This window comes from Halyomorpha halys, unplaced genomic scaffold (assembly GCF_000696795.3).
Source record: "Halyomorpha halys isolate HHAL.00 unplaced genomic scaffold, Hhal_1.1 Scaffold305.1, whole genome shotgun sequence".
In the NCBI taxonomy this organism is placed as follows: domain Eukaryota; kingdom Metazoa; phylum Arthropoda; class Insecta; order Hemiptera; family Pentatomidae; genus Halyomorpha; species Halyomorpha halys.
Window position 1 is genome coordinate 869,509 of NW_027105918.1, and position 19,281 is coordinate 888,789.

The 19,281-nt window shown below is 32.3% G+C and overlaps 1 protein-coding gene across 2 annotated transcripts in view; it reads right to left on the reverse strand.

Annotated features, from left to right (window-relative positions):
• Positions 1-1,819: 1,819 nt before the first annotated feature.
• LOC106681032 (uncharacterized) overlaps positions 1,820-19,281 on the reverse strand; it is a 19,768-nt gene continuing 2,306 nt past the window's right edge. Inside the window, exons 3-8 of one of the 2 annotated variants that reach the window (XM_014421136.3) lie at positions 17,121-17,667; positions 15,405-15,533; positions 14,734-14,789; positions 14,586-14,664; positions 6,009-6,137; positions 1,820-2,878 (exon numbers count right to left, since the gene is read on the reverse strand). In XM_014421136.3, the coding sequence (XP_014276622.1) occupies positions 2,666-2,878; positions 6,009-6,137; positions 14,586-14,664; positions 14,734-14,789; positions 15,405-15,533; positions 17,121-17,667 (1,153 nt within the window). In that variant the 3' untranslated portion in view covers positions 1,820-2,665. The remainder of the gene's footprint in view (positions 2,879-6,008; positions 6,138-14,585; positions 14,665-14,733; positions 14,790-15,404; positions 15,534-17,120; positions 17,668-19,281) is intronic. The other variant, XM_014421137.3, reaches the window with a different exon arrangement.

Here is a 19,281-nt window from a genome sequence, read left to right on the forward strand (position 1 = left end):
AACATAAATAGGAATGGTTTTTTATAAGTTTATTTATACATTTATGTTTCTTAATAACGTTTCATGATATTTTTAATAGTTCTAAACTAATTTTATTTTTCATATTACTAAATATTTCATTGTTTTAACATTTTATGTGAATATTTTTTCTAATAAGTGCTTATTTTGATCCATATTTCACCATTTCTAATAGCTACATAATTTAGTCCGTATTTCCTTTTTCATATAGTATTCTTTTTTCTTAATCCAAACAATTTTTTTTATAAATTAGAAAAAATAAATAAATTCGTAGATATAGGTTAAAATACAGATAGTCTTTAATTATTTTCCAAAAAAACTAAATCAAATATGCAATGTTAAGGAAGTTGAGAATTTCAATGTAATTCTAAGCTACTTTACTTTTGTGTGAGTTCTGTGGTTCCTAGTGGTTTCTTTCATCTTATAGGATTCAAGTTCCAACAAAAATATCTCATCTACGTGAACAATTTGCTTTTAAAAGCTTAAAAAAGATGCATGTCATATGCAAATTCATTGATGAGAAAGATTAGGATGGCAAATTATTAAAACATTATAATTAAATATAGTTTTCTACTCTTTAAAACCATTTTTTAACAAATTAAAAAATTGTAAATGGTATTTTGTTTATTTTCAGACTTTATTAAGTTGAATATCTGATATTTTTGATTTTTTATATACAATATTTCTATGTTAATATTCATGTACATAGTTTGATGTTATCTCATAAAAATCCCATCCCTCGTCATAAGTAGTTCAACAGCTTCTAACCTTCTTAGACAGGGGGTCACTTTAGTCAGGGGGTGACTAAAAATGAGGCTAAGGGATAGGGATTAGGGCACACCCCTTGAAGGCTTCTTTAAGTTGAAGTAAATAGAGATTTCACACGGGCCGCCCATAGCTCAGTGGTTAAGACACAGTCTTACCAATGTGATGTCTATTGGCGGTGCCGGTTCGAATCCGGCCTGGGACGTTGACTTTTTTCATGGAGTGGCGGTCCCACAAAATGAAGAACTTTGACCCCCAACCATGGTTAGGCAGTATAGGACTCCAATGGGAGTCTTGGCCGAAAAAAAAAAAATAAATAAATAAAATAGAGATTTCACACATTACTATAATTATTTATAAAACTGTTCATTTAATTGCAAATCTAAAGAGAGAAGAATTTGTAGTACGCGTTATTTTCAATAATTTGGTATATCTAAAATAAAATCCACTAAGCTGTTCTCGAGAAATTCATCATTCTTTCTCTGTCTAGTTCAGACTTATTCCTATTTGAATATTAATGATCCCAAAATATATTTACTGTTCTAAAATGTAAGGAGTAAATATAAAATTGAATTAACTTGGTCAATTTTTCAATTAATGATTTCTAGGAATAGTTAATAAAAAATTAATTTATTTCAAGGAAAACATTCAAATATAAAGTTTGACACAAATAAATAATTGTTTTTGACATAATGCAGAAAGTTATTTATTAAAAAAAAAATAAAAACAGTAAACATTATTTTTTAGAATATTTAATGTTTATAACAAAAAAATGACTGAGAATTAATAGTAATTAAAAAAACTAATATCAACAAATTGTGAGCACACTTTGAGTAACTCTCAACTTTTTTTTTAATCTACCTGCCAAGCTATTTGTAGTATCCGGTACAGCAGCAACTCTTAACTATTGTGCAGATACCATACCTACAAAAGGAATAGACTCCGCCTTCTGGCATCAGTCGCCCTGGATGCCCCAGAACATTAAGTTCATGGGGTAACTGAATTAAAATTAAGAAAAAAAATGGGAGCAATGAACTTTTACATTTGATTAAACTTTACTATACACAAAATAAGACAGAACATAATACATAATTATTTGAAAATGTAAAAAATATTTAAATTAAAAAAATACTATTATATATGAGTATATAATTATACAATCTCTATACAATGAATAGAAAATTAATTCTTCAAAAAAACAATTGAATGGACTGGTACAAAAATGCGACAAGGCAGAATTTTAAAACAATTCAAATTTTGTGTAAAAGTCTCCTTTTATTTTATGTAAAGCTATTTATTATGATAGTTTTTATAATACTATAATTTCAACATATTTACCTATAATATTATGAAATATGACCTAACTAAAACATTTTTTAAAAAATTATAGTATTTTTCAAAGCTGCTCTGTAGAAAAATTTAATTATGGCTTGTCATATTCTTGCCCCGAGCTCTTCAACAGATCCTTATAATTTAAAAATAATTCTTTAAAATGTGTAGATGGGAAAATGATCATTGAAAATCTATTTCAAATTCTGTCCAATTCTTTTTTAATACATTATAATTTCAACAACAAATGCATCACTAAGTACAAATAATAACAAATCGCTTCAACAGTAATAAGATAACCCATAAAAAGTCATAATTAAGCAGTATTACATCTTAAGTACGTAAAAATAAAACAATGTTAGTTTTGCTTCACTTTAAGAAAACCAACCATCATTTTTATCTTTTAATTCTTTCCGAGACTAATAAAATAATACTTAACCGGACAAGATAAATTACTCAAGGCCATATGTCAACTTAAAAAAGTTGAAAAAAAGATTATGTTTGATTGTGTTATCAATAAATTAATTTGATATGCTGTCCTAAAATACATAGCCTAGAAGAGTGTTTGGGGACAAAGTCCAAGCTCATTAGTATCACTGACATCAGTAATCATTTTCGCAGGTGTGATGAGACCTTCACTGAATTGACCATCCTTAGAACTGGTTTCCGGACCGCGGAGAGCGTGCTCCCTGATGAAGTTCCTAACACCTCGTTTGTCTGGCGAGGTCAACAGCATGGCCCAACCCCATGTCAGCAAAGCCATTGGCTAAATAAAAATTAAAAGAAAGAAACCATTCAAGAAAAAGACTAAAAAAAAAAAAAAGAAAGGCATGCTTCACAAATTAATTAGTCAAAATTTGTAATTATTGCAAACTTAGTGAAAGCATGAAAATAACTTTTACATAAGATTTTGTCAATAATCTAGAACAGTGGTTCCCAACCTTTTTTAGGTGGAACCCTTATGGTACTAGATAGCAAATGGCAGAATCTTTTTGGTAGAAGTAGGTGGATGGTGGAATCCCTACATTATTTTTTGGTATAGAATGGTCAAATGCTGTATTTTCAGCAAAAGCATAGAAAAGCTTGGATATCAACATAAAATCTGTTCAAAATTGAAGAAAATCTGAGATGGTAAGGACCAACGTGGTCCATTTCTAAATTATTTCGTGGAACCCCTAGAGGAGGCTCACGTGACCCTGCTGTTCAACAGAATCCCGAATGGGAACCACTGCTCTACAATATGAGCTTCTATAACTTACAATAGATATAGAATTTGGATTGCTATTACAGATTTTACTTTATGATCTCTATGACAAGCATCTCATAAGAGAATTCAGTAAATTATAGTGATTCTCAGATTATAGGCAATTTTCATAATCTTTACCTTGAATTTCAATACAATTTTCTAATTACAAACCTTCATGTATTGATGATAACCAACAGATCTCAATAAGTGATACATTTTTTTTTTCTAGGTAATGACATTAGATTGAGAAGATAAAGTTGGGAATTACAACATATCTAATAGTCAGCAAAAATTAACAAATGTATATATAACATTTATAATGCATAAGTTGTCTTATATGAGTGAAAATAAATATATCTCATGTCAGGAAATAATAAAATATTTATATACACGTCTAAGGGATAAAGGATCATTCCATTGAGACACCTGAGCAGGTGAGCATGAAAAAGCAGAGGAGGTGATAGAGCGATTCTATCACGAACCCAGAATCAGTATAAGAAGAGTGGTCAAGACGGTAAATTCTTCGAAAATGACTGTTAGGTGTAGTGTTCTAGCATTAGTGTTGCAGAATCTATATGCAAAATGCCTATCAGCACACCCTTAGATGTTGATGAATGTAGTTAAACATTACATGACCTGGAACCTCTAATAAGGAATTATCGCTGGTTTTTTAAATTCTCTCTGTGCTGCTCTAGCATGATGAAGAATCCATATACAAAATACATTTCTGCATTTGAAAACACAAGCATAATTAACTAAAACTGAGCCTTTCTATAGCAAACTGAATCGCAAATAAAATCAAGAAGTTTGAAAAGATCAGAGTGTGGACTATCCTTCCCAGGAATTACAGCACCAAGTCAGTAACGGTTTTTCATTCAAATCTCTCATACTAGCAAACAGGAAAGTAGTGTAAGGAAGTGCAGCAGAAACAGAGGCCTTATCAGCAGGAAGTAGCCAGTAAGTAAACTCGCTCCTCTTACCTTCTACAAATTCTTTTTTTTATTTTTCACTTTAAACTACATTACAAATTGAAAGAAAATCACAAAAGTGAGTGTACTGTTGGAAAGCTTACTAAAAGGAGAAGTGAAATTTCCAAAGCTCAGACTAGAAAATTTGTTTTGGTAAGATACAAATAAAATTTTCAAAATTTAACAATCCTACATTTTTTTTTTAAAATATCAATCATTGTAACCATATTAAAAATGAATTTAGATTTTTTGTAGCATGCATTCTTTAAGTAAATTTAATAAGTTTCCCAATGGTTCTTTCAGTTTAGCTTTAGAACCAATAGTTTAGGAAATGTGACTATTTTTGTGGAAAAAAGTCGTGTTATTCTGAAAAAAAAAAAAAAAAAAAAAAAAAAAAGAGTGCCCTCATAGTTGAGAATTGAACATGGGTCAAGAGGACTTTTTTTTGTAGTCCTCAAGGTATAGAATTACCACCTAAGTTTGTTGACTTTATCCTGTTACACCCTGTCTTCAGGCCACCTTTTGTTCCATTACCTCAATTCAATAAATTCCAAACTCATTGTATTTCAGTAGTGTAAGAATCTTTAATAAGTTGTTGCTGGCAGAGGTAATTCCTATCTATCCCAGTGTAACCTCTTTGGATTAGAGATAATAGTGTCATGGTGAACTTACCTAGTTTGTGCCAGTTTGTCTTCTTATCAAGTGTATCAGTTTTTATTAACTTCTTTTCACGATAACAGTTTTCTGTCTATCGTGTTATGAAACTTGTGTTATGAAACTTTGACAGTTACAAGCTATGAAACTTTGACAAAGTGTTATGAAACTTTGACAAAGTGTTATGAAACTTTGACAGTTACAAGCTGTAACTGAACATTTGAAAACAAACTGAAAATTTGACGGCTACAAGTGCAAAATTAGCTATTGATAAATACAATAGTGCCTATCTTACCTTGTTACAGTAAATCCTTTATTTCTATTTATCATTTATCTCTTTTCACACCTCTATTAATACAAGATTTAAAACCCAAAGTAATTATCCATAGAACAACCAGGCTGTGGCCCAAACATCCTGTGTATATACTAATAAATATATGTTTACAAGAAAACAGAGAGATGAAAAACACATGGTAATATTACTTCAGTAGCTCAAGCAATCATAAAACTAAATTATAGTTTGTTATTGTTATAATAGAATAATAGGAGTGCTATAAATTCTGTAAAATAGTTTCAGTGTGCTGCAAGACGAGAGAACTAAATGAAAACCACTATTCTAAAGAATAGATAAGTCAGATATCTTTATAATTTTTATTTCTAAATATTTATTCAAAATGAATTAAAATGGCATGTGCTTCTTCTCCTGCATCTGTTCTTGGAATATTGCACCAAAGTGCTGTTTTAATTGAAGAGGTGGGTAGATGAAGGTGCTATGCGACATGGTAGGAAAATAGCATCTAAATAGCACCTTATTTGATTTTTTAAACCTCAAATAGTGATGGTTTTTAGAAATTATAAATAAAAAATGAGTTTTCCAATATAACCTAGGAATAAAAAATTCTTAAATTTGTCTTGGATTCATATACCAGTAACATAGAATCTACATCCACTCATGGCTTCAATTACAGTATTTAAGTAATAAAAATAATTAAATAATAATGAATATATACTAAAGAAGAATTCCTTACCCTATCTGGAGGTAACAATGTATATGGTGAGATTATGTGGCGGTAGAGGCAAGAGGTTACCATATCTTTTAATTCATTCACAAACGCAGGGTGTGCACAAGGGTGGTACAGCATTACAACTGCACCATGCTAAAAATATTTTCCATGTAATATAAGTTGTAATGTTTAAAATATGTCAATCAATATTTCGACCCATTATAGGGTCTCATCAAGCCTAGAAATAACTAGACTTAACGTCTTTATATCAACTATAAATAAAATTAGGAAGGAAAACCTTATAATAAACTAAATAAAGCATATGAAATCACACAAATAAGATACAAGGATGGTAAGAAAAAAAGATCATCTAAATTGGATCAATATCAACAAAAATTTGAACATAGGATCCATGTTTATTTGTTTGTTGTACAGGTTTCCATGGAGATCTATTTTTATTTTTATCCTAACATAAAAAAGGACAGATACCATTCACTCACTGACTTGTTCCGTATCAGATTAAATTTCGTCATTAATCGTCGTTCACCCAGCCTAACTTCTTCAAACTCCATTATGGGTATGGGGACCAGGAACGTTCTTTTTTACGATATCTTTTACCATGGGCAGCAATCACCATAGGGATAATACCATATACAGATAATAGGGATAATAGAGAACATTATGACATTATATATAATAGGATAGGCTCTATGCTGCTTATTGAAGTATGCCTTCATAGAGCCCGCTCTCTACATCAATTAAGTGTGGGTGTTTGTTAGAAATATTAAAAGGTATGTAGTGATAATTTCATCTGGTGTGATGGATAGGGATTATGTAGTTGCAGTCCATGGTAAAAGATATCGATAGAACAGAGCATTCCTGGTCCCCGCACCATGATGCAGTTTGAAAAAGTTAGGCTGTCTGCGGGTGAACACTGATCGAATAAGATAGCCAATATAGCAGACATAAGAAAAAAGACTGCTCCGATGCAGAGCGTTATTCCTGAAGAAGCATTGGTAACAAAGCAGGTGGATCACCGAACTCACAGGGAGTGACTTGTCTAGAAGCCAAGTTTCTACTGTCACGACAAGCTTAGTGCAAAAAGGGGAGGATGTGCTGTAGGAGTTAACCTTTTTGGAAAAATGTGACTGACATATATAGGTTTGAACATGTGTTGAGTAACAGTGCCTGAATGTTATATTGATAATACATAATGTTTACATAATACATATACATTTGTTATATACATTGTAATAGGCTCTTTTTTAGTAAATAGTATATTTTGATGTATAAAGGGTTTTTAATATGTTTTATTTAATATTGTTCATTTGTTTTGTTTATCCAAAAAGCAAGCTAACCAATTTTCATTGTCCATAATAAATTCCATAAATTATATACATATATATAAGAATAAGAACATAATGTATTGTAACGAGGAATCTTGTTAGGGAAAGAAACGATAGATAACTGATTGATTTGATCAGTCAGTTTGGGAACAATGTTTTTTTTTATGAGTTAAAAAAAAAGATTTGTGAATATTTTGGTTACTTTTGCAATGAAATAAAATTGTTTTTGTTTCTGTTCTTTGCAGTTTGTTTCTTGGTCCAGGTATAATTCAACAATTGGTGTCAGTCGTGGGATTTGAAATGGGTAAGAGAAAAACAAAACAAAAACAATAAACAATTTTTTTTTGTAATTTATAGCAGATATTAAGTGAAGTGTTAGTGATTAGAAAAACAAAAATACATGTGTTAGTTATTAGAAAGTGGAGGTTTATACCAATTTCAACATTGTTCAACAAAAAGGAAAACCTGTTGCCATTAATTAAGGAAATATAATCCACAATAGACGGAATAAATTCTGGCCAGTATGAAGTTAAGAAAACTCTCACAACTAAATTTCAAAATCTGGAAAAAGATATGGAAAATACAAAAATGCAGGTCAGTAATATGGAAAAAACATCTTGATAATCTGGAATCAAAATAAGTAAACCAGATAAAAACTGTAGACAAGCACCTCAAAGAAAATAGGGATGAAATAGAATATTATATTAAAAGGCTTAAAGGTGAAGTGGACTCCCTGATACAAGAAATTAAGGTTCTTAAAATCAAAGAATCCACCACGGACCTCAACTCCAGGGAAGGATGCTCATAAAATGGAAATAGACTCCTCAAGAATCCCAGCTAGAATCAAGCCTCCAACATACGACGGGAAATCATCTTGGGCAACATATCGGCGGCAGTTTACAGCAGCATTCTCAGCAAATAGTTGGAGTGACCAGGAAAAGGCAAATTTCCTAATTGTTTCATTGCGGGGAGAAGCTCTAGATGTTTTGCAGGGCCTCCCTAAGGAACGCCAAAACAACTTTAACTTTTTGTGCGATCAACTCGAGAGAAGATTTGGTGACCTTCACCAGGAGCAGCTGTACAGGATGCAGTTTAGGATGAGGAAACAAGATCCTGGGGAATCGCTGCAACAGTTTAGTGCCGAGATTTCAGGACTGGTAAGACTGAGTATGCTACAGTTCCAGAGGACATCCTGGAAGACATGGCTGTTGATGTTTTTACTGAAGGAGTCCGTGATCTTGACCTTCAACAAAGCCTGAAACTATCGAGACTGAAAACCATTAGTGAAACCTTAGCAAGAGCTCTTGAGTTCAAAGCGGTTAAGAAAAGATGGCAAAAGGGTCAACCACAACTGCAGCAGACTCAAGTTTGGCAGAAGCAGGAACATTGGAACGGAAAGAACACCAACAGCTTAGAGGATAAGCTTGATAGATTAATAAAGAAGCTTGAGACCATGAAGAGCTGGCAAGATGTCCAATCACTCAGGAGGCCACAAAGGTGCTGCAATTGTGATGAACATGGCCATTTCAAGGACTGTAAGGTTACGCCATGGCAGGTGGATCTGATACCCAAGAACCAGGGAAACTTACAGTAGCAAATTTCCAGGGGCAGAATCTGGCTCCATCATGTTTCGCCCTGAAGATCAAGCTGAAGATTTCAACTTCAATATGGAGTAAACAGCCTGATTATTGAAGATAAAATTTCAGGAATATCCAGCCAAATGGTTGTTGATACTGGAGCCAGCCATCCGATTATTGGAGCTGACCTTGCACCGAATTCAAGAGTGGAAATGCCAAATAGTACTTACTCTCCACAACTAATGTTGAGGTTATCAATGTTTCCGGAGAAGTAGTATTAGATATTGAAGTCGGAAGCAAAGTCCAATTCCAGTCCTTCCTCCAAAGTCATTCAGAAAATATTTGTGGCAGATATTGTGGATCCTGTGATTCTAGGAATGGTTTTTATGGATGCCCACAAAGTTGTACTGGACTTCAACCAACGGACTATGTCAATTGGAAATGAGGAGTTAGTTATGAAATGGAGTAGAGAGGATGTAGGTGTTATAAGAAGAGCAGTATTGGCAGAAGATCTATTACTTCTGGCAGAGAGCGAAACCACAATTTCTATTGAGTTAGAAAGTGAGGTAAAGAGCTGTGTGATAGGAGTAGAGACAGCTTTTGAGAATAACACATTTCTTGGCTTCGACAAAGAAAACACTGGCTAGACTGAAAGAAGGGGACTGTGGTTGGAGAGTACGAAGTTCAGATGATAACAAGGCTGGACAACAACCACGATCAATTAAATGCTCAACGGCTGAAGAGCTGGGAAAAATTTGTTAATGGAACAGTGGAACCCTTATCAAAGGAACAGACAAAACAAGCAAAGGTGTTGCTAAATAAATTCCAGCTGTTCTTTTCATGCTCAGACAATGATGTGGGACAGGCGAATGTGGTACAGCAAAAAATTAATACTGGTGACCATCAGCCAATTAGGCAGCCACCTAGGAGGGTTCCTCTAGCAAAACAACAGGTTGACAGGATGTTGAAGAAATAGAAACTCAGGGAGTAATTGAAGCTTCCAGTAGCTCCTGGGCGTCTCCAGCTGATTTGGTCAAGAAAAAGGATGGCTCCACCAGATTCTGCATCGACTACAGGAAGTTCAATGAGATCACGAAGAAGGACAGCTATCCATTGCCCCAAATAGACGATACTTTGGTCTCTTTTATCGGATCAAAGTGTTTTTCCACAGTGGATTTGAAAAATAAGTATTGGCAAGTGGATATTCACCGAGAAGACTGTAAGAAGACAGTTTTGTCGACAAGAACAAGTTTGTGGCAATTCAACCTCATGCCACTTGGACTCTGCAATGCGCCTGCTATGTTCGAGTCTTTAATGGAAACCATTTTAAAGGTACTACATTGGAAAACATGCCTGATTTGACTAGATGACATCACAATCTTCAGTAAGACATTCGCTGAACAAGTAAAATATCTGGATGAAATATTCCAGAAGTTGTCCAATACTAATCTTAAGCTCAGCCTAAAGAAATGCCACCTGTTTAAAAAGAAAGTTCAGTACCCTGGACACATCATTATCTCAGAAGGAAATCTGGCAGATCCTGAGAAAACCAAAGCCGTGAGGACGTGGCTTATCCCAAAAGACAAACATGATGTCAGAAGCTTCATAGGGCTCTGTATGTATTATAAGAGGAACAATATTTTGAGTGGAGTGACAAGTGTCAAGAAGCCTTTGACAGACTTACAGAAGGATTGTGTACTGCTCCCATTTTAGAACAGAGCTTCTAGTTAGTTGTGGACACCGATGCAATGTTGGAATAGAAGGGATATTGTCGCTGATCCAAGAGGGAGAGGAAAAAATGATCGAATACTTCTCAAAGGCACTTTGTAAATCGGAAAAGAACTACTGTGTAAACAAGGAGAGAGCACTTGGCAATCGTTAAGACTCTAAAGCACTTTCTCAAGTACCTGTTTGGGCAAACTTGCCTTCTTCGAACAGATCATATTTCGTTGACATGGCTGTTGAATTTTAAAAACAGGGTGGCCCAATGGATCAAAATACTACAGGAGTACCAATTCAGTATCAAACATCAGAAAGGTCAATTGCACATCAATGCTGATACTCTTTCAAGAAGATCCTGTAGAATGGATTATAAACACTGCAGTAGAGCCGAAGGGAAAGAGTTAGTACAATGCATGAAGACTGTCATCCAGCCAGTGGACAAATAGGCATCTTTGGATATTAAGGAAGACTAGCTCAAGGACGAAAATATTGGACCGATTCTTAGATTCAAGGAAGGAGTATGCCACCCAGAGTGGAAAGAAATTTTGGAGAAAAGCCAGGCTTTAAAGTGTTATTTGGCTTGGTGGGATTCTTTGGTCGTAGAAAAAGGGTTGTTTATGCGAACTTGAGAGAAGAGAATGCAGATAATCCTACCAGCATCGAGGAGGCTGAAGGTACTCAACGAGATTCACAGAGGCACTTCAAGATGTCATTTTGGAGTAGGGAAGATGTTAGAGAAGCTGTGGTGGAGGTTCTAGTGGGGGGCTATCATCATGATGTAGCCAATTCGTGTCGGAGATGTGTAAAGTGTGCAATCAGCAAAGAACCTGGGACTAGGGCTCAGGGACCCATGAAGCAGTATATCGCTGGAGACTACTTTAGCAAGCAGACAGAAGGCTATGTTCTACCAAATCAGGAAGCATCAACAGTTGCCGAAGCTCTCATAGAGAACGTGTTCAGTCAGTTTAGAATTACCTTAGAATTACATTCTGACCAGAGACGCAACTTTGAATCTCAAGGCTTCAAGAAGGTCTGTGACTGACTGGAGATTAGAAAGACGAGGATGACGCCACTACACCCTTAGTCTGATGGTATGGTCGAGAGGTTTAATAGAACATTGGTGAGTCATCTAAGGATATTTGTGAATGAACACCAGAATGCCTGGGGTGAACAATTACCATTGATCCTGATGGCTTACCGATCTGCCGTCCATGAAACGACTGGCCGGATCCCAGCAAGTGTTCTGTTCGGAAGAGAAATTCATCTACCTAGCAATCTACTCTTTGGAAACCCAGAGGAACAGTCAGATATCAATGACTATGGCAAAGAGCTATGATATAGGCTTAAAACCATCCAATGCCAGGTACGAGATAAGATCCGCATGGAAAGCGACCTAATGAAGACCTGAATGTGGCAGGAAGAACATTCGAGAAGGGTGAAAAGGTCTGGTTCTACAACCCTACCAGAAAGAAAGGAAAATCTCCTGAGCTCCAGAATAATTGGGTGATCTTTACTTTATACTGACTGAAATATTTCAGTCGACTTGATGCCAATAGTCATTTCTGGCAAGTGTCTCTAGAACCTTCGACTGCAAAGTTTACTACTTTCATAAACCCCTTAGGAAGATTTTATTTTAATCGCATCCTCTTCACCATAACTTCAGGCCCAGAACATTGAGTGTTATTAGAGGTTTAGAGGTCTCTAATTAATCAGATGATTTTTTGGTCTGTATGGAGACAAAAAAACACAATACGATCTTAAAACAATTACTACACCAACTTTAAAATATCAGTGTGACACTTAGTGTTGACAAGTGTGAGTTCAAGAGAATTAGTCACATATAATAAAGTTTTGCGGGATCCAAACAAAGTTAAGACCAGAGTTGGGCAAATATTATTTGAATGACAAGAGGCGAATACTTTTTTATTCGTGAATTTTCTACTCGAATAATCAATTATTCGTACAAAACATATGATTAACCATCTGATTACTTTTTTATTTGTCATTATTTTACACGAATAATCAATTATTCGAGCAAAAAGATTCGAATAACCATTTGAATACTTTTATATTCATCCATTTTAAAGAAAAATAATCTCTTATTCGAAAAAATTAAATGGTCAACCATCCGAATACGTTTGTATTTGTATAAGACGACATTTTTTGTCTTACAGCTATACACAAATATATTTTATGATCGCATATAGATTAATTTTAACTTTTCTGATTTATAACATATAAGGGTCCCTTTTTATGTTTTGGGATATGTAGAATATGAAAATACTATAGATTTATTTTTACTTTTCTGATTTCTAACACATTTAGGGTCCCTTTATATGTTTTGAGATATACAGAATATGAAAATGCTATTGATTTTAAGATCATGTATTGATTAATTTTAACTTTCTTGATTTCTAATATGTTAGGGTCCCTTTATGTTTTGAGATATGTAGAATATGAAAATACTATCGATTTATTTTAACTTTACTGATTTCTAACATGTTAGGGCCTCTTTATGTTTTGAGATATGCAGATTTCTTAGTTAAAATAAGTCGATACGCGATACTAAAATCGATAGTACTTTTATATTCTACATATCTCAAAACATATAAAGGGACCCAACATGTCCGGGATCAAGAAAGTTAAAATAAATTGATGCACGATAATTAAATTGATACACAATCATAAAATCAATAGCATTTCCATTTTTGGCATATTTTGAAACATATAAAGAGACCCTAACATGTTAGAAGTCAGAAAAGTTCATATAAATCGATAAGCGATCACAAAATCGATATCATTTTCATATTCTACATTCTTCAAAACGTATGAAGGTACCCTAACATGTTAGAAATCAGAAAAGTAAAAATAAATCGATATGCGATCTTAAAATCGATATCTTTTTCATATTCTGCATTCCTCAGAACGTATAAAGGGACTGTAACATGTTAGAAATCAAGAAAGTTAAAATAAATCAATACGCGAAGTTAAAATCGATAGCATTTTCATATTCTGCATATCCGAAAACCTAAAAATTGAACTCTATGTGTTAGAAATAAAAAAAATTAAAATAATATAATTTTATATATAATTATAATAACATAAATATAATTTTAAATCTTAAAATCGATAGCATTTTCATTTTGTACTGGTCTGAATATGTGAAATAGGACCCACATATATTAGAAATTGAAGGTGGTAAAAAAATAAGTGAATTTAAAAAAAACAATCAAATTTTTATTTGAATAGTATTTATTTGACTAATTTTTCATTCGACTATTTTTTTATTTGATTGAAATAGTATTTTAAATATTCGAATAAAAAAGTATTCGGATTGTTTAGTCGTATTTTTATTCGAATAAAAATTTATTCGTCTCTCGTCAATCGAATAAAAAAGTATTCGTCTCTCGTCAATCGAATAAAAAAGTATTCGTCTCTTGTCAATCGAATAAAAAAGTATTCGTCTCTTGTCAATCGAATAATTTTTGCCCAACTCTGGTTAGGACAATTACTGTTGCCTCTGCCTAAAAACCACAATGAATTGCGTTGTATCTTAGGTATAGCGAATTACTTGATAAAGTTTATCCATGACCTATCTACAGTTTCTGAACCATTAAGAAAAGTCTTCTTAATGATAGATGGGTTTGGTCAGAAGTTCATGACAAATGTTTTACAGGCATTAAGACTAGGATAAGCACAGCAACAGGATTGATTCTTGATTTTTGATCCCAGTTGTCTACTTCAAATTTCGGCTGATGCTTCAAACTACGGGCTAGAGGCAGTGTTAGAGCAGAAAGTAGGAGAGTGTAGTTCGGTTCAATTTGCTTCAAGAGTCCAGCAGAGCAACTGTACACTCAAGTAGGATGTGTGGAGTACATACATTTGTATTTCATTAAGTATACAAATATAACATGCATATTAAAAAAAAATAAAATACTGAATAAAAATGAACATACTTCAAGACTATGTAGCCATCTCTGCTTAGGAAGAAACTTATATTCCCCATATCGAGGCCAAGCTGGACGATGTGTTCCACTGAAAAATAACTTATCTAATAGAATTAAATTATATTAATTGTATAATATAATGAAAAAAAAAACTTACAATGTAGGAAGGTCTGTAGGATATTCCAGTTTTGTGTTCATACAAGCATGCATGGCCTAAGAAACGAAAAAGAAAAATTAGTAAATATAAATAATTTTGATTTGTCAACAATAAAAAATACAATAATGTATTTCACAGATGGTACTTTTTATTCAAAGGATCTCATTCAGATTAAAGAGATCCTTTTGATCTGATTAGATAACTGATTCTCAAAATGGTACTTGTTCCACCTACGACCTCTATCACAGTTAGCACCTGTTCCTCGTAGGACCTCTTCGAGAGATGGTACCTGTTCCCCGAAGGAATTCTTTCACATGTGAAACTTGTTCTCTGAACGACTTGTTTTGTTGATGGTCCTGTTCCTCGAACGATGATTTTCAGAGATGGTACCTGTTCCTCTAAGGAGCACTTTCACATGTGGTTCTTGTTTCTTGGACATTTCTTGGACCTCTATCACAGATGTTACCTGTTCCTCGAAAGATATTTTTCACAAATGGTACTTGTTACTCTACGGACCTATTTCATATATGATACCTGTTTCTCGAAGGACCTCTTTTACAGATGGTACCCGTCTATGAAGTATATAAGTAAAATTGAGATTTATAAAGTGCTAAGCTTTTCATAAATGACAATAAACCATTAATAAATCAAATTTAATAACTATATCTCACTTTGTAAGCTTTAGGTATAGCACTTTTTATAATGAGGTTGGGCAGATCATAGTTAGGCTTAAAGTAATTGTGTGGGTTGTAGCATGTGTAATTCACTGGATCTCCATCCCAATCCACAGTAAGGTTGGTCTGCAACAAAAATATAATTTTAAAAATTCAGAATGAGACTAGATTTTAAGAGAAGGTAATATTGCCAAAAATGTTAACTAGATATATATTTATTATCTATATTAAAATATTATATAATATACAATTATACATATTAAATATTTGTATCCCATTTTTGCTTTTATATTTTTAATTTTTATGCTGAATAAATCCAGTAGTATATTATAAACCAATGCATATACAAATTAATACTAAACAACTGCTCTGCTTAAACTGGCCAAAAACTTTTTATTTGTATTTGACATATTCTAAAGATTGCACTGTTGGCTTCGGTTACTTTGTGACATTCCTACTAGTTTTGGGACAGTACAGACTATGCGTTGGACCCTAATAGAAAAAGTAATCCCAATCCACGATCTATCTTTAAAATATGTCCAATTAAAAAATAAATCAAAAGTTTGTTAACAGATGCACAACAATTTAAGCAAAGCAGCGATATATTAATGCAAGTTATTAAATTAATAGTTAAATAATTAAAAACTAAAATAATTGAAAAATGATCTTTTCATTATGTTATTTCTCCGTTCTTAAAAGAAAAAACTTCTCAATGAACAATTAGGCAATTAAATTACCAAAAGACACAACCATTACTTTATAATTTTGTGTTTTCATCATATTATAGATAAAACGTAATATCATAGATCTTCTAATTTTGAAGTAATAAAATATTTTTACAATAAATGATAACAATAAACTCGGGACCGCCCACAGCTCAGCGGTTAAGACACAGCTACTTGAGGGACACTTGAGGTATTGTACAAGCAATAGCATACTGAGTAACAAAACAAGGTGGAATGTTACTCAAATTTTATCTGCTTGTATTATAAACTAATATGTTTATTTATATAATATTGAGAGAAAATCCTTAGGATTATCACATTATTTATAATAAAACTATATAAAAAAAAAATTATTTGTTTTACAACAGTTCTATTCTAAACATATATATATTCTCCATGTTTTCACAATGTTATGGCCCTTTTCATTGGCATTTTTTAAACTTTTTACTCTTGACCCCATTCACATTATTAAAATTATGTGTTTTCAGATATACTACTCATGTAGAATTTAAATTATTTGTATTTTTCCGAGCTGTTAAAAGTTATTAATCAATACTACATACAAGATCTATTTTTAAAAATACGTATCACTATTAAAATTATAAAAACATAGTTTTTTTTCATTCATATTTTTTATTATAATATATGTTTTATTTTAAATAAAGTGGGATTAATGTAGTCCTAAGGATTTCTTTCTAAACCATTTTGCTTGATATTTAATAATTAAAATGAATCCTACTAAAAAAATAAACCAACCATAATGAAGTTGTTCATAATAAATACAATGTTTATTTCAGAGGTAAGATACCTTGAGATGCGCTGTTAAACACCCTTGAACATAGCCCATGTTACATAAATTAGCCTTAGCTGATAAATAACATGCCAGAAAAAGGTGTCAAATAGAAAAAAAATATCAACAGTAAAAATAAAATAAATAAAAAAAAAAAAGATGAAAGAAAAAATTAACACATAGATAAATTTCAATTACCTTTCCATCATCACATGTGGAATTTATCATCTGCCACATTGAATTAGGCTGAGCTGCTTGAGATACTGGCTGATGAAGAGCATCAGGTCGTGAAGTTATCCGCTCAGGTAACCACCTACCAGTCCAACTCTCTTCTGGCCTAGACATTAAAGAACCATTCCTTAGTTTTATGGACAAAGAGTGCTTTAATCTAGGTTCAGATTCTTGATCATAGTCTACAGGTTTTGGCTGTTTAGTAACAGGAGGCATAGGAGTTGTACTTTCAGGAAACCATCGGCCAGTCCATGCCTCAGTAGTTGTATCAAAAACCAGGGAAGACAGTAAATTCCTAAAAGTAGAAAGAAGAGAATTTTGTGGAGACATTGTTGAAGAAGTTATATTTTCTGGGTTTACAGATGAAAAAGAAAGATCCTTAGACTTAGAAGAATTGGAAGATAGTGTAAAGGGAACAGAAGAAGTTGATCTCTCAGGTATGCCAGTAGTGGAAGGCAGTTCGGTAGTTGAACTTTCTGGAAGCCATCTGCCAGTCCAGCTCTCCGGATTTCTTCTAAAGGAAAAATTCATGCAGTTAGTTTCATGCAAAAAAAAAAAAAAAAAAAAAAAATTACATTATAAGAACAAATGCTCTAAGATTTATAAGAACTACTTATCATATAGTCATCACAATAATCAGCAAAACCATTTCTGTCCATGCATTATTAAAAAATTGCTATACAGTTGAAAACTACAAATGTGCTAAAAGAAATATAACTAAATCATTCGTTCATTAAAAAGCTAAAATACTTCTAAAATTTAACAAACCTACAGCAAATATGCATAATTTATAATTTATACTCAAACTCAAAATAATTATACTTACTACATTACACTCAAAATGAATATAAGCACTACTACTACAGAAACTTTCAACAATAATTAAAAAATATGAAAATTGGTAAATAATATTATTGAATAAAATGAGTAACAATGGGCAATAAACTTCCCAATGAAATGATGAATATTCCTCTATTAGCTACCCTAAAATGTGATTCGCATTAAATTTAAATGCTTTATAACTAACTTTTTTTTATGAATATTGTATGTTTTAAGCTATTTAAATAAAATTTACAGCACGACTATACAAAAAATATTTATAATATATATAAATTATTGATCGTATTTTTGAAAATATGAAGGAGGTAGTCAGGTGTGCAGCCAAAAAGGAACAAAAATTAGTTAACAACTATTTGGTGAATAATTATAGTTGTTCCTTTTTGACTGCAATCCCGACCATCTACTTCATATTTTGAACAATATTTATAGTTCTTTCTTCCTTAGGTATAAGTATAAATCGTTTTTCTTATAAGTGGAAGGCCTACCCCTAGGACAGTTTTAATCTCTGGGAAGAATACTATACATATTATATATTTATTTATCCGATTTGTTTAAGTAAAAATTATGGGAAACAGGTTGCAGCACTAATATAATTATAACCCAATGAATGAAGTTCACTTTGGTGTTTGTTCTTTTCAGTAAACCCAATGATAAAGTATATTTCATTTTAATTTCTTTCATCCGTCTTTAATAAAAGTTTTCGAAAGTTAACCTGATAAAATTAGTGTAATTAAACAGCTTCTATGGATTTGAAGTTGTATTAATTTTTATAATCCAAATTGATTGAATTTCATGTTTAGTACTCTATTTCTATGGCTCAGTGTGTGATGTTTTAAAGCCTCAGGCTTCCTCATTAAATAGCCCATTGAATACTAGAAGAATATTTACATCCAACTCAAAACTTAATGTATTAGCATAGATTTTAAATCAACAATTTTTTTGATTGTTGATATTGATGGAATATAACTATTTATTTAATGAGATTCTAGTTTTCAATAAATAAGAAACATAATAAATTATTAAAAACCTAAGCAATGGAGTACCCATTAAATATAAAAGTAGTAGCCCAGGAAGTTATTTTATGTTTCTTAATAATCCTAGTTAGTGAATTAAATTAAAAAAAAAAAAGAAATTTGGCCAAATAAAAAAATATAAATATTTTTAAAATCTTTAGTTATTTACTAATATTTTTATAAAAATATATTCATATTTTTTATAATATAACCTTGGCCAACATACTTAGACATAATGACTTCTATTTAAAAAGTCAGAATAGATATGATGAATT